Source organism: Eutrigla gurnardus (assembly GCF_963514095.1).
Source record: "Eutrigla gurnardus genome assembly, chromosome: 8".
Classification (NCBI taxonomy): Eukaryota; Metazoa; Chordata; class Actinopteri; order Perciformes; family Triglidae; genus Eutrigla; species Eutrigla gurnardus.
In genome coordinates, this window is record NC_139922.1 from 21691976 (window position 1) to 21715901 (window position 23926).

The 23926-nt window shown below is 41.2% G+C and overlaps 1 protein-coding gene across 2 annotated transcripts; it reads right to left on the reverse strand.

Annotated features, from left to right (window-relative positions):
* Positions 1-515: 515 nt before the first annotated feature.
* LOC311017678 (chemokine-like protein TAFA-1) lies at positions 516-20790 on the reverse strand. 2 transcript variants are annotated; one of them, XM_084016177.1, is made up of 6 exons: positions 20371-20790; positions 19054-19198; positions 3142-3282; positions 1853-1977; positions 1572-1659; positions 516-1430 (listed from the first exon to the last, which is right to left on the reverse strand). In XM_084016177.1, the coding sequence occupies exons 2-5, from the start codon at positions 19193-19195 to the stop codon at positions 1627-1629; spliced, it is 441 nt and encodes a 146-aa protein (XP_083872303.1). In that variant the 5' UTR covers positions 19196-19198; positions 20371-20790; the 3' UTR covers positions 516-1430; positions 1572-1626. The 2 variants fall into 2 exon arrangements, with proteins under 2 accessions (XP_083872303.1, XP_083872302.1); XM_084016176.1 differs by having other exon boundaries at positions 19054-19195; positions 20371-20789.
* Between the last annotated feature and the right edge of the window lie 3136 nt (positions 20791-23926).

Consider the following 23926-nt stretch of genomic DNA (forward strand, 5'->3'; position numbering starts at 1 on the left):
CCTGGAAAACACTGTTATGCCAACTTTAAAGGGCCCTAAAGCCGGGTCTAATCTAATCTAATCTAATCTAATCTAAATAACATTATACTGTTAATTAAAATAAAGTCTCATAACTTCTCCATATTTCCCATAGCCTGATATTTAGTGAGTTGCTGTGTTTAAAAAGTTTAACTGTATTAATCTCAGGGAATGCTAGCAGATGATTTGACGTTTAGGCTTGTGCCTTTTAAAAGGCTTGATTTTGAAATTCCTGCGTGTCAACGTGATTTTAAATGCGTTTTACATCCCAAAGTTTCAGTTTCACTTCATAGATTATCCCATGTAAAACCACAGCTTGTTGTTTTTATAATTCCATGTTAGTGGGATTAAATAAAAGTGATATGATGTGTTTTGGTTGATCAGAGGTCTAGTGGACAGATTTTGTTAGCTTTTGGAGAGAACCAGGCTAGCTAGCTGTTTCCAGTCTTGATGCTAAGCTACACTTAGGCGTTACCTGAAAAGGTTTTCCCGAAATGCACTCACATTAGTTACAGGAACAATGACTTTAATGAAATTTCAGCACATATCAATCATATGTACAATATCATCTTAGAATGATTTGACACAAATAAGGCATTTCAAGTATCGAAAACAACCTAGTGGCATCACATTTTTGGTGAATCAATCGGTTTCGGGGTAGCTGACACATTACCAGTTCGACCGGTAAAGCCATGTAAGAGGTGACCAAAGGCATACAAGTACCATACAAACAAAAATGGTAAAATGTACATTATCAAGACACACAAGCTGTGTTTTGTAAAATGTCCTCACAATGCATCTCTTTTTTTTTTTTATCTTGATAACATCACCTCCTCAAACTCATCAAACTTTGGCTGTGTTGGGTTTTGAAGGTAACAAGACGAGAAGATCAAGACTGCATTCAGGGACTCGGATTATTCAATTTTCCACACCACCATAAATAAAGTTCATTTACACAAGAAAAAAAAGGACAAACAATTTCTGTACAATATTTTTTTCTCTTACAATATATATATATATAAAAAAAGAAAAACCTGAGGGCTGTCGACTACTGTACTTGCTCATCCTGTGTACTTTGATGTATTCCTCTCCAGTTCGGCGCTTCGTAGTGAACATCTGTCTTACTGATGTCTGAAGAGGGACGTTAAATGCTCTCCAGATATTAATTCAAATGCACAGACATTCACGTTCCATCTCAAAGTTGGAAAGAAAATGATGAAAATATATTCATTACAAGGTTATGATGAAGTTCCCCGCAGGCATCTCGGAGCGTCAGTATTTTTCAGTAGCCTTGAGCAGGATGTGCTTTATGTATTCTACATCTTTTTACACTTTTTAATCTGAGAAGTGTTCACATTTCCAAAACCAACAAAAGGTTCGTAGTCTTTGTGGTAATTGGTCCTGTGACGGTGCTGAAAGGAGAAGGAAAGACATATTTAGGACGTGAATACAAAAGAAATTAATGTAAATTGTGTTTTTTTTTTCTCCTTTAAAATCTCGGCAAGAAGAATCAATTATCATACCAACGCTCCAGTATAAATGAAGAGGCTGACCTGCAGATTAACCTTTCTTCCAGAGGCGTTCCCTCGTGTCCTTTTCCTCAAAGTGTTAATATGTTGACGTTGTGTATGGCTGAGTGTTCTGCCGGGGGGGAAAAAGGAGGAGGCAAATTGAGGGGTTACGGCGTGCAGCTAACAAGTCAATTTGCAGTGAAATACAATCCCGATAACTAAGCTTTTTTTCTCTGTTGATGCCACGGCGAGTGTCGCAGTGCCGTGCATGCTGTTTCGGCTACAACGTCTTGTTTTTCCGTGGTCAAGAGAGGTTATCTTACCCTCGTGGTTTTGATCTTGTTGCCAGCGTAACACATCCAGCCTGAGTTGTCAGGGAGCGTCTTGCATTCTTCCCCCTCCAGGCAAGGCTCCATCTCACACCACCACTTCCCAATTACTATGGATGCTACAGGCAACAAAGACAAGAGAAATGGTGATGCAGGTGCCGTTCACCCTAACAGAGTGCAAAAACCAGATAGCATGGTCCGGCACTTTGCGGATAGGCATTAGGCGGGGGGGGGGAGTAATCCTGATTGTCAAATGTGTCATGTCAAAGTAGGCTAAGTAAGTTGGCTGTATGTGTCACACCTATATGCCACAAACAACTTGTTGCAATGCAAAACCGCTGCCCATCACAATGCAGTTCCTCTATCGGATGCAGTTCCAGGCTACGTGAATGTGGTGGGTGGAACTTGGGGGGGGGGGATTTCATCGATTGAGTGCATCGGTAGACGTGACTGTGACTTGACTTTAATGCACGCCACATTTCTGCCGTCAGGAGAGAAAATTGCCTTAAATACAGGGTAAGTAGACAGTAAATGGTTTGTAATGTGTGACAGTGGAAAGGAATCTGTCAGAGCTGACACCCGGCAACCTCATATTCCCCCAGTCCGCTCAGAGATTTCAGTAATATTTGCAAGGATTTAAGATAAAAGCTGCGAGGTGAGAGTGTTTTTTTCTTCCTAAAGCCAATATGTGTTTTTAGTTGTGTCACATCTGAGCACAGAATCCATTTCTTACAAGGGATTGAGTGTAAGTAGCAGTCACAAGCATGTATAAAACCATCATGAAATATCTACAAGGTACCTATGTAATCAAGAGCCGTTTTTTCCTCCTCATCTCTGCTTTTTGTTGTTGTCATCCTTCACTTCCTACTCTTCCCGGAGGTGTGCTACATTTCACCAGTTTTGTTTGACTGTTGGAGGAAAGCTTACACCTGCAGATGCCTTCTGCGGTCTGTCAGCAACTGCATTTGGATGTGACATTATCCCAGGTATTGTTAATCTTATCTGGGCCAAGGCATTGCATGGGCGACTCAGGCTTTTATTTGAACAGATCTCTATATCTTTACAGAACATTTTACAAAGCAGTTTTCTCGGTAAGGATGTGACTTTTTGTATAGTGCAGTGCATGTTAAGTTGAATCAAATATTAAAAAAAAATGGGAACATTTCTTTTCAGGCAACATGGCTCGCATTGAAAACACATTTTTTTCCTTCTTATATAACCTTTTGGACAGCATTGTGATAAAGCCCAATATTAACTTTTTCTTTATCTGCTAAAATACTCACCGTCGACACATGAAGGTCTGTTTCTGGTGGTTCCAGCCACCTTCCCCGGCAGACAAGAACACTTAACCGTCTGTGACCGCTCTTCAATGCGATTCTTATTACAGCATCGGTGAGCAGCGATTACTTCACATGTGCCCCCCTCTGATAAGAAAGGGGGAAAAAAAAAACAGACGACAAACTATGAAGTCGGCATCTCGAGGGTGATCAAACGGAGCTCTGAGAACATCTGAACACCTCACCGTGGAGGTGGCTAAACATAGCAAGAATTTCTATTTCATGCTACTTTATACTTCTACGTCACTACATTTCAGAAAGAATGTACTTTTTACTTTTAATTTGAGCTCTAAAAGAACATGTAATTAAATGACTCAAAATTGCAAGGATTTTCTGCTTTCCTCCCTTCTATAAGACTGACCACTTTGAGTTTTCGATTGCTGATTTGAAAAAAAACGAGACATTTGAAGAGAACTATTATTATTATTATTCCAAAATGTCACAGAAAGTGAATATCTGAGAAAAGTCCAAAGAATCATTTTTGCTCTTTTAAATTCACGTTTTGAATTTATGCACTTGACTTATTGTTACATTGCAGTATTATTACTTCTACTTATTAATACTTCCTCCATCACTGACTGTCATTTTGACCTTTTGAAAACGTTTAAATATTTATATTTCAAGGTACCTCAATGGCATGTACCACATATTTAAGTCCACATTCATCAGTCCTCTATATTCACAGGTTTCATTTTGTGTGGTAAAATAAGTGAAACATTTCACAAGTGCGCTGTAAACAAGAATAATTGTGTTTTACACTGTTTGAGTGACCCCTGCAGCTTGCTGAATGTTGATGAAGAGATGCGTGAGAGGAGGCAGGAAAAAAAAACTAAAAAAACACCATCCATTCGCAGGAGTGGAGAGGCCTGCTTCAGGGTTATCATGAATATGAACACTGGCTCCACCATGCAATTATCACCGAGCTACTGGCTCTGCCCCGAAGGCTAAGAGGATGGACCGAACGGACTCGACCCGCCTCAACCGCTGGCCTCTCCCACCCACTGAGTTGTGCGGCAAAGGACCATCTGACAATTACACCCGTCAGCATGACACAAGATCAAGGAGGTCGTAGAGAAAAGAGCGGGGGAGGGGGGGGTTTGCCAGCGAAGCGATTTGAAGTAATGTTTGAAAATGAGCCGTGGGTTTGTGAAATGTGTCATAGCTAGATTTGCATAAATTCGCTGTACTACATTTGAAGATTGTGGTTTTGGTGAAGGAGCATTTAAAACAACTGCAGCAAGAGGTGACATTTCTTCATCTTCATCTTCATCATCATCGTCTCCTCGTGGAATTTAAACACCCGTATCAACAATTTTCAAACAGACGTGTAAATAATTTGAAGTTACATATAAACAGTTTAACAAAGGTTTTAGAACACAGTTTAAGATTTGCGTTATCACAGATCATCATAGAGTTACAACTTTATTTATTAAGTGCTTGAACACCAGTTGTTGATGCTTCGTAGGAGGAGTTATGCACAACTATTTTAATTATTAATTAATTCATAGATTGTCTCAATTAATTGATGAATTGTTGTGCCTAAAAAAATGTCAAACTATCAGTATGTATTATTCTATTATTTCATCTATGACCTCAGGCCTCTTAAATTGTAGATAAATACATATATACTACATATAAATGCTCATTTGAGGGTTAATATTAAGTGTTTGATTTCAGTTTGAATCCTAAATCTAGTAGTCATTTGGGATTGATTCTGTAAGATCGTTGCGTTACATAGCACATTTGTTCAGCCAACAGTTTAAAAACATCCAAACCCCAAAAATGAATTTGCTTCACGTCAGAGAGGACGGGGAGAGAGAGAGAATCAGTTTCTGGATCTAATTGAACCATCATGTGAGCTAAGTTCCTGTGGGGATTAACCAACAGGGCCTCACTTGACCTGCCAGATAGCAGTAGATCAGTGGGCTTGTCTCACAACTTAATTCTCTCACTGCATTATTAAGAAATATATATCTTTTTCTCTTTTGTACTTATCACTTGAAGACTATTCAGAATCAAATGCCGTTGAACTTCAGCGCAGTTCGTTTGGGATTCAGTGTTTGTCAAGAGGGGATATGCAGAATATTTGCACCTGTGAATTTGCTCGTGCTGAGGTAAGCGACAAGTCGTAAGAAACATATTGTGTCAAGGTGTTGATTGGATAAGGTGGTTTTAAGAAACAAAACCAATTGCCACGTTTCAAAACAGCAGGAAAAAGAATGACGGAAAATATGCCCTTTTCTCCTTCTCCTTGCCAAGTCTGTTGAGTTTCTGGGGTTATCATGACTCCTGGCTCTGCGTTTCAGAGAAAACATCAACAGCCTTTGGTTTAACTGAAAAACATCCAGAACGTGCGTCTGGTCTGGGAGAATGTTGCCTCCTGTCTGATGCACTCAACAAAAGGGCATGTCTGCGCAACGTTAATCGTGATGTACCAGTGGAAGCAGTGGGGCATCATTTGAAAACAACAGCCCACAGGGGTTTGTTCATCTTAATGCATCTTCTTAATTGCATAAGACAGCCCTAGATTTCCTCTTTGATCTATTAAAAAACACACTACGCAACAGAATTAACTTGCAGCGCTTGTCGCTACCAAACAGAGCAAACTATTGGGATACTCTATATTTGGAAATCATCACCTCCGAAGAATACATTAAAATCAAATAAAAATGCAAATCGGTGGGGTATTGCCAGCTGGCAGGTGCACTGCGTATGTTAAAAAAACAAAACAAAAGCAATACAACATGGAGGAGCATTTTTCAAGTTCACTCATGGCTTCAACCTGCAAGTACAACACGCTGCACGCTCCGAGACCCCATCATTGCATTATAAATATTTCAGAGGGAGACGGAGGACAACATGGCTGGAGATGAACGCTCTCATCAGGTGGAGGCTGGAACCATGCAAGGGTATAATTGTTTTCTGTATTTCCATTTCCTCCCATTATCAGAGACAAAGTCAGTCTCCCAAAGGAGGGCTTCTGTGTGTGTGTGTGTGGGTGCCGTCCCTCCAGCAACATTTTTGATCGACAAGGAACAAGGGTCAGACAGGAAAAAGTCATCCGCGGGGTCAAAGATCACACAGAGACAGAAGGTATAAACATGGAACTGCCCTGTTTTTGTTACCATGCTCTGTGCTCCTGCCTCTTTATTACTCTAAACCTGGAAACGGAAGCCGTCGGGAAACGAGGTGACCACCTTCCACCCGAGCCCAACAGGGCGCAGCTCATTTTCAGGCCCAGAGGAGCTGAAAAAGCCATAACTTCATGCTCTATGAGTGGAGGTTCCTTTCTTGGTTTGTGATATGATTTATTTCGGGTGTTTTGTTTCTTATGTTGATTTATTTTCTGCGCTGGGATATTATTATTTTGTTTGTGTGTTTCAAAAAACAAAAAATCCTCCTCCACACTGTTTGGTTTCATCTCGGTCTCATCTGCACTCGTCTTGACTAAGCCTCAGATTAAAGTCCTCTGACTTGGACCAAAGGCTAATCATGTCCCATATGAATTAATAGGAATTCAATATTTGTGCCATCTTAATATTTTGCGTTTGGACGCAATTGCATGTTAATTTGTTTTCTGTCCTATTTAAATGAATTGAAACACAATAGGGGTTCTATCGTGACTTTTAGTCTGCAATATGGGTCGAACCTCAACAACACTGGATCCTACATTTCCCATAATGCAATTTTATACCATCGTTCATTAGCTCCGCCACTCTCTACTGTAGTCATACCAACTGAATAGAGTCCAAGTTAAGTCCAAGGTCAGTTGGTTACGCTTTGTCTCTTTATAACATAGAATATAATAGAATACAATATAATAGAATAAAAGATCCAGACAGAATGAAAAATGAGCTGAACATGAGTCCAGAATGAATTGTAACAAGCATTTTTTTTATTTTTTATTCTGTGTGATATCAAAGTTTGGGCTGAATTCTAATAATGTTATTATATATGTGATGAAATAACTTATACATCTTGGAAAACATAGATAGACATACAACCCACGTTCATGTACAAGGAATCAGTTGCTGTAAAGCTCAATGATGATGTTTTTTTTTTCTACTTGTAGAGTTGGACTGTCTGACAGCTTGCAATTGAGTCAGATGAGGAGAAAATCATGAGACAGGCCTGCTATTGAGGTAAGTTATTCATTCTTGACCTTGGAAATAGCAGCCAGCAAAACAATCTCACCACAGGAGTTTTTTCCATGATATTTCCACTTTTACTTCAGACTAGGTGCTTCATCCGAGTCTGCGTTTACAATTAAAATCCTTGGTAATTATTAAGTAAGGCCACTAGGTCTGTTTTTGTAGACATAGGCTTTCACTCACATGATCATATCACTGATGGAGTTGAATAATAATAGCACTTTTAAAAAAAAAGTAGGATCCAAACATGACTTCAGCCACCGAAAGGACTTTGAGGACTTCTCATTCTTTTAATGCATTTTATTGTTTTACATTTTAACATTCCTCATGTGTCAGAGATCCACACGGCCTCGCCTTTTCCACTCGACACTGTGCATAATACCGCAGGTGCAAGTGCTTTCATTGGTGGCCCACAGTCACCATTGTGCACACATGTATTCAAATGAAAATCCTGCATCGAGATTATTTCTTTAACTTGTAGAGAATCTATTAATTGTAAATGCAGAGTTGGAAGAAGCTCTCAGACAACAAACCTTGTGGTGAGGTTTCTTTGCTAGCTACTGTTTCCAAGGTCAGGAATGAATAACTTACCTCAATAGCAGACTTGTCGAATGATTTTCTCATCATCTGACTCTACAGGCAAGAGCTGTCGCACTCTGTCGACTTGTTTTCAAAAGATGTGGGAATTATCTTTTTCCATATATATAATAATAATATGGTTTATTAAATTGGAGTACAAACCTTAATATCACACCTAAAGAATTATGGAAAAGAAGCTTCAGTAAGATTAATGCTGGACTCATCTTGACTCCATTTTTCAGTCTTCTTTTGCAAATTTATTCTTTTTCGTTCTTTGCCTGTCAAAATGTGCCTCCTTTTATGTCTGCAAATCAAGATGTAACAGTGTGTTTACTTAAAATAAATTGAAAAAGTGAAAGTAAAATCACTTCTGCAAAAACCCTAACACACCTTCTGACTCACCGAGGGATCGGCTTTGTTAAAGTCTACCACGTACAAATTTGCCAGAGCACTTAACCATACTGCTATTATCGACACAAATGACAACACCTGGCATCGGTGGCGTCTGAGCCGCTGGTGGGGGGGGGGGGGGGGGGATCTCTGGCACAATGATTCACGCTGCAACGCCGACAACGCTGCATCAAAATCGGATGAGTTATGGACAGCGAGGCTGGATGAAGGCAAATCAGGCGTGACATGAACGTGAGGCGCCAATTCTGAATTTCGGGGGATCTGCGCTTCTGCCTCCCTAATGAATGTGAGCAGAGTTCATGTGGGACCAGTAAATGGTTCTTCAAACGTGGAGTCAAAGCCGTTGCGCGGGGGGAAAATGTCCAGTATATCTCAATAGAAATGTCGGTATGCAATGAGTATGCAATGACTTGCTGTCTGCCGTAATGAGCCCAGGCTGTGTGGTTGTCTCTGGAGATGCTGATAGCAAGTATATTGTCTGAATGGCAACGCTCCTCTGCCATCTGTTCCAGGCGTTCGACATGGTGTAAACATGGAGCGGGGGAAAGAATGCTATATGCACAATTTATAGAGGGATTCTGAACATCTATCATTTGAGTGAAGCCATTAATCCAAATGAAATATGGAGTTAATGAATATAGTGTATGACTGGAGGGATAGTGGTGAGAGTAGTCGCGGTTACACTCCATATACAAACCAAATGGAAAGCCTAAGGGACTCAATTTAGCAGGTAACCTGTCTCTGTAGGGCTTTAGAGTCCAGTGATGGCACCGTTTGAGTAAGAACACTCGGCTCACACATAATATATGTGCCATGTGACGCTAACTGCAGGAGTGCAGATACTATGTCAGGCCCGTATGCAACTCATACCATGCCACCATTATTCACAACTTCGTAGAGGCTCGCCATGTCATTCAAAAAGTACTTTATAGGGAATCATTTACTTTGCTACCTTTCGTGTTTATTTGTGCAAAACAGCCAACAGCGCATATCACTGCTTACTTAACTGTTATATATGTGAATCGTCATTTTAAGGGTCTCGGGGATGTAATGTCTACTCACGTTCTTATCCTTCTCTCAGTGTATGGGACTACTTTATGCATGATTAATTGATATGGATGTATATCAGAATATGAAGCCCTAACCAAGTTGTGTAAACTAACTGATCATGTTTTTACATTTTAGATTTGAATCTAAAATGTGAAGAATGTGAAGTCTGAAAATACATTTGTTCAATTCAGGGTATTTGTATTGGGGGGGGGGGGGGGGGGGGGGACAATTCATGTTTTTTCAGAAATTGGGATCTGCACCCATGTCTAACTGTGAAATCTGAATACCAGTAGCTTTCCCTCGCGCTCAAGTCCACGTCATACGTAAGTCCCTGCTACCCCGTATGAGCAGTCTGCTGTACATTTTTGGTAGCTTAAAAGTCATTTCCAAGCGCCAGCAGGCCCCCTGATCTCCGTTGTTTAGAGCAGCATGCCTGTCACCTTTTTAATGGGAAATGCATCCAAGGTGACCCATAACAGGCTCCACTTTCCTCGTGCATGCTCTCTGCAGACACCCAAGCCAGCGGGCTACAGCAGTTACTGTTGCTGCCGGGAAATGGGAGCGCCACATTAGAGAATGTCAAATGAATGCAGATGAAAGACGGTGAGAGGAACGGCACACGTGTGACGGCATGGTGTCAAATTGAGCGACTATTTGTTTTCTCCCCTCTTTCTTTCTGTGAAAACATCTAAAGCCTACTGTTGTTATTCTAGAGATAAATGCGAGGGTGAAAGTGAGTGACGTATCGCTCGATAAACTGCAAGGCAAATTTGTTTTTGAGGTTAAAAAAAAAATGCAGAGGACTTGTATGTGCAAAACGCTTGAATAAATGTTTTGAGCATTAACGGTGTTTGGTGGAGAAGCTTCAGATAGCAAATGTGTCAACATTTGAGGATATTTTCTTCTTTACAAACGATATTTCTCTCTTCACTACATGTGTGTGTGTTTTATGTTTATATGCATGTGTGTGTGTGTGAGAAGGAGAGAGTGCATGTGCTTGCTGGAGGGAATCAAAACAATTTACAAAGCATAGAAAACGACCAATTGTTACTCTGAAAAAAAGAAAAAATCACTGCCCATGACAATAAAAGCACAGCAAGCCTTGAAATATGTCTGGGCGGTTTTTGACAGCGCGTCACACAAGTAGGCCGTGAGATTGGTCCTGTGCAGTGGGCCAAAGATGGGTGGTACTTTATTGAAATGCAGAAAAATGACTACACACAGAGACGAGCTGGCGTTGTTTCAAGATGCAGGAAAAACTGCATGGAACGGAGGAAGCAGCGAGCAGTATAGGGAATGTTTTTTTTTTTTGCATTTGCATGTGAGCCTCAAACGCAGGCCCAGGATACCCAGAGTACGGCCCTGATCACGGGGCATTAAATGCTATTCTGATTTCGCACAAGAAGAACGCCTGTGGGTTATTTGTTTTTTGTTTTTTATGGTGGAGACGTGCGCCTCGTTGAGAGTGGCTGCAATTTATTGTACAGCGGCAATCACACAGCAGCTTTCATGTCCATTAAACCCATATAAACAAAGGCACTCCATCTACGTCGTACATTCACTTGTGAGTTTAGTGAAACGGAAAAGAAATTCTGTAAGAACACGTCTTCTGTCAGCGAGATGTCATTCATTTTTTAAATGTCAAGCTGGTCCCGTCCTTCGCTCTCGTCCTTTTTTTTTTTTCCCCTAGCTGGAAAACGACCAGAACTTGTATTTCATATCTTTTAGAATCTGCGCTGATGAAAGAGTTACATTCAAAGGGAAGAAAAAGGGAAACAGAGATAGAGTGGAGTCAGAGAGCCTTTGGAGAACAGCTGCCAGCCTCTGATGTGACTGCTGGCCTTCTCGCTGCCAGACAGACAGTCGGCGGCGTGTGCCAACGAGCCTGCAACATGTAAACCGTGCATTAATGCATAATACAACGGCGGAAAAATGACCTTTGGTGCCGTGTGGTGCGTTCTGAAAGGTTGACCGCGACGATCACGCAACGCCTTTCCAGCTGATAAAGGGAGAAATTGGTGGGGAGGGTTTCTGTACTTATTAAGCGTGACGCAACGGAACGGTCACATGATCAACATTTTCATCACATCTCACTGCAGTTAAGGAAGGTATAGAACGTGTGTCGCTGTGTGGTGTTACATTAGCACCCGTAAGCCAGGTTTTTAATTGTATGTTAATTTTCTGACATTAAATGAAGCTAAATTACAGCAAATCAGATCCTAATAGGAAGTGATAGGAAGTATGACGTGTAACGGTTGTCTTTATTGTAATTTAATTTCATGTAGTCAGGGAGGAAATGGTGAGTTTCTGTTGCTCCTGTCATCCTGTTTGACAAAAATATATTTTCCCACTTTTGTCGCCCGTTTATACACAAGTGTACTCCAGGAGAAGGTAATTGGATCTGTAGGGTAAATATGCCAGATGACTTATGGCACACCAAGCTGATATTAGAGCAGGAAGGAGAAAACAAAAAATGAAATCTGCAATAGAGCCTGATAAACCCAATATTAATTACTTTGCTTATTTCTCATCCTACCCTCCCCCTTGGAACCAATTAGTAAGTTGAGATGCTTCTTTTCAGTTTAATGAGGTCTAAGTAGTGATAATGAATTTCATATTCCTGCCAAGCATTTAAAATAGGCTTGTGAAACCACGAAGGCAATTCCATATGAAATGATTTCTCAAGCTTGATTCCCATTCTGCAAAGAAGTATTTCTTTCATTGAGAAAATTAAAAAATAAGGATATTTGGTCCACTGCTATAAATACTGCTATATTTTGCTATATTATACTGATATATAGTCCACTGCTATAAATACAGAGGATGACGTACTTTCTCTTCTGGAATTACAAATGTTACAGACCCATTTTTAACTACATTTTAATAAACAATTTGTCTCACAAGTGGGTCACCAGAACCTTAAGAAAAAAGAAATCACATCTAAATCTCACCATAAATGGCCAACAGTGAAGTGACAAAAACCCTGTGCATCATCTAAAGAGCAGGGGGAGCCTGAGGACCGGCACACCTTGAAAATCCTCCACAAAGGGAAAACAAAATGGACAAAAACACCCTGTGAAAAAGTTGCATCTCTCCATACAATGTTGGGTAACAGGAAACAAAGCCTTTTTTAACCTCAACAGGGAGGACATTTGCAGGAACTCTCGTTGCACAAATAGAAGGTTTGAACTCCCTGATATAATATTTCCAAACAGCGGAGACACAAAGCTATCATTACTTTAACAGAAGTGTTGTTTCATGGGGCAAATGTTGAATTAAAGAGGAGCAGCGCTCGCACACACGAACACACAACGGCTTGTGCAACCCGTGACATCAGCAATTACTGTGAAGTGAGGGGATGATGGGATCCTTTCCAACGCGAAGGCTCATTTGGATTCTCTGGCATGGGAACAAAAGATAAAAGAGGTTGGATTGATTTTTTTTTTTTTTTTGTTATTAATCAAGAGAAATTTGAAGTGCTATCACTGAGTCGGGCAGAGCATTTACTACGCTCTGTTACCCCGTAACTCATAGGGTTTAAGGGTGTGACTCCAAAGAGGCTTAAGACTGTAAATGAACAGGTGCGCTGCTATAAAGTGCTTCAGATTTGTGGTGTTCCTTTCCTATAATTTTTTTTATTTTTATTTCTAAACGAAAAAATATTCTTTCTTTTTGAAAAGTGTCCTTTCAGGAACACTCGACGACTTCTTGCTTCTGCACAGAATATTTTTGTTTATACACCCTCAGGCGTTCAGAGAATACTGCAACGGAGGACGCGTAGAGCATAAAAGCCTCCGTGCACGCTTGTAGCTCACGCGCCATCTGTGGATGATCATGTTGTACCGCTCCAGCATGAACGCAGCTTTGTGTGTCTTACTGAACGGGCCCACCGGGTAAAGACTTGGGGACCCCGGACCAGAACCTCTATAGGACATTTCTTATTGGACCATCATTCACTCTTTGCAAAGAGATCCTTATTCTACCCAGGTCTGTGAAACGACAAACAAACAAAAGGACATGCGAAACAGCTAAAAAGAGAAGCAAAAGAAACAAAAAGACATGCGAAACAGCTAAAAAGAGAAGCAAAAGAAACAAAGTAACTAAAGGGCTCATTGTCTAAGCTTGAGCAGCTATTTATCAACATTACTTAACATATTTCAATTTGAATTCATTACAATGAACAAACAACGTACCCGTTCTTCAAAAATCCCCCAAGTTTCATAACTAAACATCTAATGCAGCAGCACTATTCACGGTAGTGGCACTTTAACACAAATTACACCTTAAATCATCATTACACATTTATCAATGTGAATAATTCATGTCATACATAAACTCTATTAAGAAGCCACTGATTTATTTATTTGTGTAGTTCTAAGGCTCAAAAAAGTTTCCTGGAGCGTTATTCAATATGGTGCAAAAAAACAACAAAAAGAAAACAACACTTATTTGTTTTTTCTGTTTGCACGCAACAAAAATAACATTATGTGTAATAGCTGAGCTTTTGTTTTAGACTATTTCTGGATTAAAGCAAGCTGAACGCTTTCATCAGGGTTTCAGAGTCAACTATCCTGCAGCTATGTCAGCTGTTACAATATTTAGACAACTGCTGCTTACTACTAAGCAAAACAAGGGTCTTAAATTCTTGCTAATGACCCCAAGAGGATGCTCTGCTTCTTCCACCCAAGGAGGCAAAGTGGTTTGAAACGATCAACTAATAATGCTATTCTGAGGCAAAAATATGTTTTGCAAATGTCTCTTAACTACAAGCCCTCCTTTATGTGCAGTCATGACGCATTTTTTCTTCTTCTTTCTAGCCAAAGGCTGTAATTCATAGCAGCGCATCAACCCGAATGTACTTCTTAATTTGGGTTGTAACCGTATACACTCCATTAGCTATTTGGAACAGAACATTTGGTTTAGTGCACAAAGTGTTTCACTTCACTCCTGCGATCCATTTCATCTTATTGGTGTTTTACAAGCCACTTACAGTTTACATCTTACACATTAAAGAACATCTCCTCAGAAGCCCCACGAATAAAGCAAAAGTGGGAGTATGTCAGTGGTTTAATGTTGACCTTTTTAACCTTGAAACAAATACGTTTGCTCATTAGAGACTTAGGGCAATGTTGGTCGAATTGATCTTATTAAGCCTGTAAGTCTGTTTTTAAACTTTTTCTTTCTAACAATTATCTTGTGTCAGAATGATGACGTTGTATAAATCCGTCTTGATAGTGAAGCTTTATGGATTTTAGTGCGTCGGTTGGTCCGTCCACCACTTTGATCCAGACTGAAATATGTCAACAACCATTGGATGGATTGCCATCATATCTTGCCCTCAAGGATGAATGGGTATAGCTAATTGATGGAATGAGCTAATGGCTACCTCATACACTCTGTGTGTGTGTGTGTGTGTGTGTGTGTGTGTGTGTGAGTGTGTGTGTGTGTGTGTGTGTTCAGTGTTGTTTGGCAAGATGGTGAACATGTGGCTGATTGAGCTTAAAGCACTAGCATGGCTGTATCTGTCTTGCTCTAATATGTACTATTTTATTACAAGTGTCGTGAAACTGATAATATGAATGCAGACACAAGAATGAAGACGTTGTCTCCTGTCGGAGTAAAATGATGCAGAAAGCAATCAATAGTAGTGACAGTTGATCTAAAAGAGAAGACGTGTCCAATATCGGCGATTTTCTTTTACATATATAAATGTAAAAATGTGTTTTTGGGGTTGGAGGTTACTATTATTAACAAGCAAATATATTAATTTATAGATCAATTTGTGTTAAATAAATTATGGGTTTCTAAAGAGGCAACACATGTTGGAATTAGGAAAAGAATAAAACACTAATGTATGTAAAATAGAAAAAGAGGTTATATTTCCCATTGTACCAAAACCAGCAATGACCTCGTCACCGTCATATGGAGCTGTGAACATTGTCGGCAGGCACCACCCCTTTTTTTTTTTATTAATGCTCCGGGATTCTGGCTGAGACAACAAACAGCTGCTGTAGTCTTACGAGGGAAAGCTGGCTAATTAATTAGGCTGTGGGCCACAGAAATTCATTTTGCATAAAAGCGTTGTGACCACAAACCATAGCCCCATGCACCGAATTGGCTGAAAGACCTCAATTAAACATGCTGTTTAAACAAATATCCATAAGCTTAGAGGAGCTCTCTCTTATGAATAATTCACAGCCTGGACGAGGAAATTAATGGGAAATACTGAAATATGTAAAACCTATTTGTAGCTGTGAGCATACAGTAATAATTAGGATACTGATTGTCCTTAGATTCATTTACTTAAATATGTAGTTTTCTTTTCAGGGCTAACTGAGGAAGTTACACGAATAGTTTATTCCACAACTATGGCAATGCAAACAAGCATTGCCCGTCCTGACTACAAAGCCAATAAGCAAAGCAAAGGAAATCCACTTTGAAGGCTAGGGAGGAAGTTTCTGGTGTTTTACAGAGCGGTCAGGGGTCCTTCGACGTCACATGTGTAACAGCGTCAGGACAAAGTGGCTTTGCTGAAGCTCCAGATGTGGAGGGGCCTCGGGCTCAGGCTGCACGCCACTTCCCATCGGCACTGCAGTGGAGCGGCGATGACACAAGTGAGAGCATGGTTGAGAGGAGGTCTAGGGGAGGGGTGGAGGAAGATGTATGTCAAAATAATATGCCTCCAGGATGCATTATATAAGGCTATTAAATTGTCAGTGTCTAAAACCGTGCATAGAGGATACAACCTTTGTTTGTGACAGCCGAAAATCCATTTTTCATGTTGTTTCATTGTGAGCTTTACCAGTGAGTGGTTTCTTTTGTCGGGGCGCACTGGAGAGAGAGAGAAAAAGCCCTGATCCTCTACTCCTCATTAAAGCTCCTGAAGGGGAGACGCGAGGGATTTAAATGGTATTTTCACTTTGGAAAGAAATAAAACTATAGGAGCACTCTGCATTCTAGAAGTAACCCCGATATGAAAAGTTGCTTAACACTGAAATTACATCCGTGTTGAAAAGGCACATCTTTGAGAGGGGCAGACAGGGGCTGAGGAGGGGGGGGCATCTGCAGCTGCTATGGAAGACTATCATAGTAAGGAACGTTGTGAAGCGAGAGGAAGACGGTGAAATAGATATCACACAAAGTAAAGTATTTATGACTTACGCCTGAATAAATTATAATATACAGTGGATAATAACAAGTGAGTTACTTCTGCCTGTATCCCCGGTTTCTGCCGCTCTGACTATCTTATCTCGTTATGCTTATTCACTCGCAGCTACCGATTTTCCAGCGAACTGCTAGGTATTATCCGCACACTGTTGAGAATAGATGACCTTTCATTTATGAGCCGGTTGACCTCCGCGAAAGCCGACTGTTGGTGGGAGTAAGTTCACAAGGGAGCAAGGCCACCTCAGACGGCCGCTATTTACTTTTTTGTCTCCATTATCTCCGCATGCCCATGATGCACCGCATCACCAGTGGCACGATTCCTTCCACAGGAAATAGACTGCTGCCTGGGAAAAAAAACATTTGCCGCACCTTTTGTTCTCCCTGCAGAGAGCATATATTTCAGTCTTGACCAAATAGCATGCAAGAGCTGAGATGCTACTCCTGGAAAAAGGTGTGATTTGTCACACCTGCAAAGCATATTTTCATGCTGGATTAAGTTGATGCAAGCAGGAGGTTATTTTTTTGTGTTGTTTCTCGCAATTCAGTTTTGTTTTATATATATATATATGTGTGTGTGTGTTGTGTTTTGTCCACACATGTTCAGCGGTGGAGAAATTGCATGACCCCCAAATGCAAAAATCTCTGTTTGGCTATTTTACAGATGCACGACAAACACAATCTGTTCTCTTTCGTGCGCCGTTCACGCTCTTTGCACCAAATAAATACAGCACCTTATGAATCATACCGCAGAGAGCAACGCTGCCTGCACCGTTGAAGGCAGAGAACAAGCCGCGAGCACGTCGACCAGAGTGGCAGGCAGCAATCTGTAAGTAGAGCTGTAGGGCGGGGAGACATGCTGCCTTGTCCGAATCACTGGGCACATTGCGAGCGCCTACTCAAGGGGCATCCAGCTAATGGACTTCTGGACACACGCTCTTTGCCACGAGGCTGTCAATATCCCATTGCACGAGGTGGAACAGTTGCTTATATGCTGTCAAATGAAATTATCGCTGGGCAACACGGTTGGAGTGAGCAACACAACGCTGCTGGTAAATCTGTAATCTTCCCGTCTCGTACGCTCTTTTCATGCTGCAGGTGTTTGTATTCGTGACTAATCATTTATCTCGAGTTTGTCTGCGTCGACGGGGTCTGAACATCAGGTCACATTTCAGCTTTTCCCGAAGTCACCTGCGATTGACTTGGTTTTCCAAGCAGCGTCCCCCCCACAATAGAGCTAAATTTCTATTGGCAAGGACACGACTGATCTCTCGGCCTCCGTAATCTCGATTTCCTGCTGGCAATACCAACCACCGTGAACCTGTGGCATTTCCGCTGCCTTTAATGATTGGCCCAATGGTCTGCAACCAATGGCCTCCTTGCCACCAATTCATGACCCGTCAACCCCAATCCTCCCACCAATCCAACAGGCTCACGGCACACAGCCCAGAACAAATGTCCCGGTGTCAGAATCAATCCAGACAGGCTTCCCATCTTCCTCTCATAAAACTGGCATCTCATTTATCCAGGAGTGAGAACTAGCCACACTATGGTAAATGGAACGACGGGGGCATTTACACTTTTAGTGGCAGAGGGTCCTGAAGGATTCAAATCGTTTCGCTTTGAACTCGTTTCCCCCAACGTGGCATCTGAACGCACATTTGAAAAATTAATTCCATTTCCCCTTTTGTTGACATGAGACCACTTTCTAGAAGATCTCTTATTTGTGAGCGTTTCTTTCTGTGCAGACGTGAGTAATGAAATGAAGGCGTTTGAACAGAAAGTCTTCTGACTCACAATATTGAGAGTATTGAAAAGACCCCTTGCTGATATGCTTGAGGTGCACTGGCGCATAGAGGAAATAACAGACACCGAGGACCTGCACGCTCACGCAGCTACATCTCCCTTTGAAGTTCTGACAGCATTCGACTTCCTCTCCTCTGTTGAATCCTGAGATCATAATTATTTACCATAAGCACGGCATGCATCCGCCATCGTGAAAACAAAAAAGTTTGACCGCAGTGATTCGGTCATATTCTATTCAGTGCAATTTTCACAGGGGCCGCAATCGCACAGATCAAATTGAGGAGGAGCAGTGTAGCATGAATATCAACTGTAATAGCTCAAGAAGGAAAGCGCAAGAAGGCATTCATTGTCTGTCTTTGTGATCTTCGGTACAGAAAACTCTCGGGCTATCAATACCGCATCTTAATGAAAAACATTCCACAAACAATGTGAACTATGCTCGCTGAATAATTGGTTGTTAGTCTCATATGGGTGTAATAAAATCAAGACGGAAATATGAACCCAGAACAAAATAAAGTGTTATTTTCTCTCAACACAAGAGCAACCACACCTGCTACATTTACACAACAAAGGGTGGCAGCGGTGGCAAAATGAAAAAAAAAAGAAAAGAGGTGCCACTTAAAGAAAACATTTGCATCTTATTATTATGCTTTTTAAGAGCTTTGCAGCACCCGCAGCCCGAAGAGAAAGGACTCACCGATCATGTGGATGGTGGTTCGTCCAGGCCTCGTCCCATGATGCTGCTGGATCGTGTCGTAGAACGTGGCCTGACACAGCTGAATGGCAGTCACACTGACCCAGAGGCACAGGCAGAGCAGCCAGGACATGACAGGACACATCTGCTGAGGACCAGCAGAGGTGGAGTCAAACCAAATACATCGTGTTCTCAACCTATGACCCCCCCCCCCAACCAGCAAAACCCTGGAGTCATGAGCATAATATATGAATAAATACAAATAAATACATTCCAGTCTATAATTGGCCTTAACGCTCCTCAGTGGAGTCTTTTAGTCATCAGAATGTATCATTAGCATGATTATATAAGTATGACTTCTTCACTGTCTCGTCTCCCTATTGCCCTGTCTTGTCCCTGAACCACAACGCTGCAAATGTGGAGTGATCCCTGGGGAGTTTTTCCCATGCAGCAGAGATTTCCCCTGACAGGCTGACTCCCTTCAACTCCTGAGCTGTGCTCCTGCCTCAAAACCTAAATCAAACTTAAAGGAAAGATACGATTTTTGGGAGCAGCTGGCTGCCGAGGCTTTTCTGTTTCTGTCAGAATAATGTGACAGTGACTGCAGCAGTAATAGGAATCAAAAGCCTTGTAATGTTTCACCATAATGTTTAGACAAGCAAAAATATTGGGGGGGGGGGATAGAACAACAGCAAGTAACGCTCCTGGTCATAGGAGAAGAGGTGGTGAAGGAGAAAATACAAAAGGTTTCAACAGTTTTACTCACAGCAGGGGATTGCCAACGAGCATTAGATTAGTAACCACCTTTTTCAAACGCTTTAATTCACATCGTAGCCTATTTGTAACATTTATGGGGTTTCATTCTTCACGGTCACGAGTTCAATATTAAATTGATATTGCAAGTGCATTAAAACTTTGTTTTCAAGCCTCGGGAAGAAAACAAAACATGTAGTGCATCCATTAAGGTCATTAGAGAACTGCATTTTTTCAGATTCTGTTCAGGAGAGCGGAACACTTTTCAGCCTTTTCACATGTTCATTGTGCGTTCATCATCTAGCAGGAGAAGGAAGAAAATAGTTCCCACAATATCTAAATGGCTGCATAAACATCTTAAAGGAGAATTATCTAAATGAAATCATACAAAGGAATAAAAAAAAAAACATGATATGATAATTATGTTTGCAGATTCCACATGTATATGCAAACAGGTGTTGCTAAATGCTAAATGTATAATTGGTCAGTTTTATGCAAAAAAAGATGAATCTCTTGACAATGACATATTTTATTTTCGTGCCCAGAGTAAAGGAGGGAAAATCTTACCTGAGCAACCCAACAAAGAGTATATAAATATCTCAACAGAATGACATAAATCCATCCATAACGCTGCTCGTGTTGATCCCGTCCAATAACTCTGAATTCAGCTCGGGGAGAGAGAACTCCAGTGACTGAGGCTTCACACTTTGATAGCAACAGTCCAGTGATTCAGGAGCGACCGTCAAGCCGGAGTCGGGGAAGAAGAAGAAAAAAAAATAGATTTACAGCTCTTTCAATTCCACCTTTGGAAACACCACTGCTTCTCGTCGGTGAGCTGCTCCCACTGACACTGAATTAATTTGCCCCTTTACGCGTTTACCGGCACGTGCGGACTGCTCCTTAATTAAGTGTAGTGGAATCTCTCCTCGCGCCGTCCGCATCCTTCCGGTGAGAGGCAGCCTCTGAGCAGCGCGCGCCCCCCCGTCAGCGCGAGGCACCGAGAAACAAATGTTCCCGTGCAGCCTGGTGTGTGTGTGTGTGTGTGTGTAAGGAGTGTATCACATGTCTTTAAAGCAGACTGCCTCTGGATTAGATGGCATGCTGGGACTCCACCTTATCATATGCTTCTGACAAATGCAAATGGTGTGGGGGGGGCTGGCACCGTTCACACCACTGTGACCGCCTGATTAACAATTATTTACATTTAGAATGGATTTATTTTTCTCCCGAGGGAATATTTCCTTTTATTCCTTTCATTTTTTGTCAGTTTTTACTTATACATTACTAAGAAGATGCTTAATCTTTTTTTTTTTTCTTTTTTAAGTGAGTGAAAGTTGAGGAACGAGAAAAACAGACACCAGCACTTGAGGAGGCCAACGGAATAAACACATGGTCCTTAGCTTACCTTTGTGTTGTTAGAGGAAAAGTACAAAGGAGGAGATTGGGTAAGAACGTGTTTCAACGAAGAACGTGTTTCAACGAGCTGAAGCAAAGAAAATGAGGGGTGGGGGTTCTTCAGTGTAGGATGTATGGACATGTAATGCAGATCGTAGAGACTGGGAGTTGAGTGCTGTTATTTGGAGTAATTCAGCGGCAATCTGTATGTGTGGGGAAACAACTCCATCCGTTCCTTCTTCACAACATGACGAGCTCTACTTATGCATTGTGTCTGGATATTTTATATAAATATATACATATATTTATCACTGGCATGCAGAAGATGCCCAGGGCCCGCAGCTCCCACCGCCATCTCTACAGCATTAAGACTTCACATTTTTATTTTGATGCTTGCTCAGGAAGACAGGGTGCATTCCCAGTTCAGGAAGGAGTGAAGAATACTCCGAGTGAGAGGAGCAGCGAGAAACTGCTTGAGATGTAGGCGCACTACATTAATGTCTGAGGCTTTGGCAGAGTCAACTCTGTTGCAGAGGGGATTTGGGGACATACAGTATAGGAGGAAGCCAAATAGCATAAATTGCTGAGTTGTTCTGCGCAGAACAATAGTTTCTGAAGATGGGGGCAGTCATTAATTGTTCATAGAGATTTGCCCATGCAGGCACTGTGCTTTGACACAGGACTGAATTTCATTTGAGCCATCTGCTTCACAGGGAGTTTGTTCAGAAATGTATAGAATTCTTGGAGCACATCGGAGGTCATGTATCCGAGACGCAGAGCTATTTAAACTGGAGTGGGGAACTTTTGTCTCCCCCCTCTGGCAGTGAGAGTAATTACCATATAGCAGCAGCGGAGGAGCAAGGCTAGCACGTCCTCGCTCTCAACTCTTCAAATAACGATGCTTTGTCGAGCCCCGTGGCGTTCGATTCAGACGCAGAAGGCATTCTTATAGCGTCTATACGAGACACAGCGGGCTTTCAAGTAAGAACAATGTTAACCCACCCGCGACTTTATGAGACGCTCAGAGAAAATGCTCCGGGGGCGTGATGATGTGGTAAAAACAGCAACGAAAAGAAAAACCCATGCTGTGTGGAAGAGCCAAGCAAACACGGGACTTTCAACCAGGAGGCCTATGTTCCTTTCTTGTGTGAAACGGTTTGATTGTGTTTACAAGGTTAGCTTTCACTTTCACTTTAGGAACAGCCATTCATGTCTGGTAGGCCAAGTGTTTGCGTTCACAACGTGTCCCATAGGGGGCGTACACTGCAACGCAAGGGCTTGAATGTAACAGACGCTCATAATGTCTTGTCTTTTATAGCACCAAACAAATGTTATGCATGAATACATTTTCATCTGGGTTATTGTGACACATAATATAAATCATTGTACCTGGTCAAAAGGGATTATGATGCATTTAATAAACAGAGGGTTGTGTCTGAAAAACACAATATTACAACTTTATGGGCAACAGTGTACATTTTAAAGTCCCACACTCCATTTTTTAAGTTAATATTATTTCTTCTCCTCTGTAACACACGGGCCATTATTATACTTAGGCCTACAGAATACTTGGAAAGAAGTGTTTATAGAGTCAAAGTCAAATACTGTAGAATAGAGGCTGGAGGTATTACAACAACTCAAGAATCAATTGATATTGATACTGACATCAATACTTTTTCTACCTAAAAGTGGGAGACCACTATAATCAGACTCACACTCAAAACAAGAGCTAGAATCGGTAGAATCAATCATTTCACCATCAATGCGCTCATCCCTAGTGTTCACCAACCGTTAACCTTCATGGAATGGATAACCGAAGCTCTTTAAGTAGGTGAGCGTAGTTAGGGTGTCCGATAAAATTGTGAACTAATCACTCTATCGATACCTGGAAAAGGGTCAGAGCCCAGTGAAGCGTAGTCGAGGTGCTTTGCTGCTAAAAAAAAATAAGGCTTTTTTTGTATTACATTCGTTTTTTGGATATTGTGAATATTGTCGCCCAAAATGTCTGCAAATTACCGAAGTTTATATTCAGTCATAAACAGTGGATGTCATTTTCGTCTTAAATTAGTGATCTCCCAGTTTGTGGGAAACTTACACTGTCTGTAAAGCCCACTGGTTCTCACAGAAGACCTGCATCTTTTAAAAAAGAGGTTCAGTAATTGAGTTCAGTAATTAAGCAGGCATTAGCTTTTAACAGGAGTAAGTAGTGTATTTGTTGGACTATTTGAAGCAGCGAAGGAGAAAAACTGGTGCAAACAATAAAAACGATACAGTGATGGTTTGCACAAATACAACAAAACATTTTGTTTTTTTATAAAAGTTAGTTAAAGTTACCAACTTTAGCTTTAACTGTGCTGTCAATATGTTATATGTCACTGTCAGCTGTAATGACCAAAATAAATATTCTGCTTACCCACAGTGAGACACTTGGCAGAGTGGTATTGATTGGATTTTGGCTGCAGCTGCCTCCCCTAGTAACTCTCAACAAATATCCACGTATACTTTACTTGAGTTCCTCTGCGATTGTAAAGGTTGTCTTGCAATAAGCTACACAAGCAGCAAACATACAGCTAAAGCTCAAAGATAGTTGTGGGCAAAGCTGATTTAATCCATCCATATCAGTTTCATCATGCTAATTAATTTTATTACATTTAACCAACCACATGGTGAGCTGCTTTTGTGAGCTTTTTCATGTGAGTGGGAGGGATCGACTGAAACTATGGTGCCC

Bases quoted from the DNA above. Each gene is read 5' to 3' on its own strand.
- LOC311017678 (XM_084016177.1), bottom strand. From the start codon at position 19,195: ATGTGTCCTGTCATGTCCTGGCTGCTCTGCCTGTGCCTCTGGGTCAGT. The intron at 3,283-19,053 runs GTGAGTCCTTTC...CTTTCTTATCAG, and splicing joins AACCACCATCCACATGATCG to AGGGGGGCACATGTGAAGTA. The intron at 1,978-3,141 runs GTGAGTATTTTA...TGTTGCCTGTAG, and splicing joins CAGACCTTCATGTGTCGACG to CATCCATAGTAATTGGGAAG.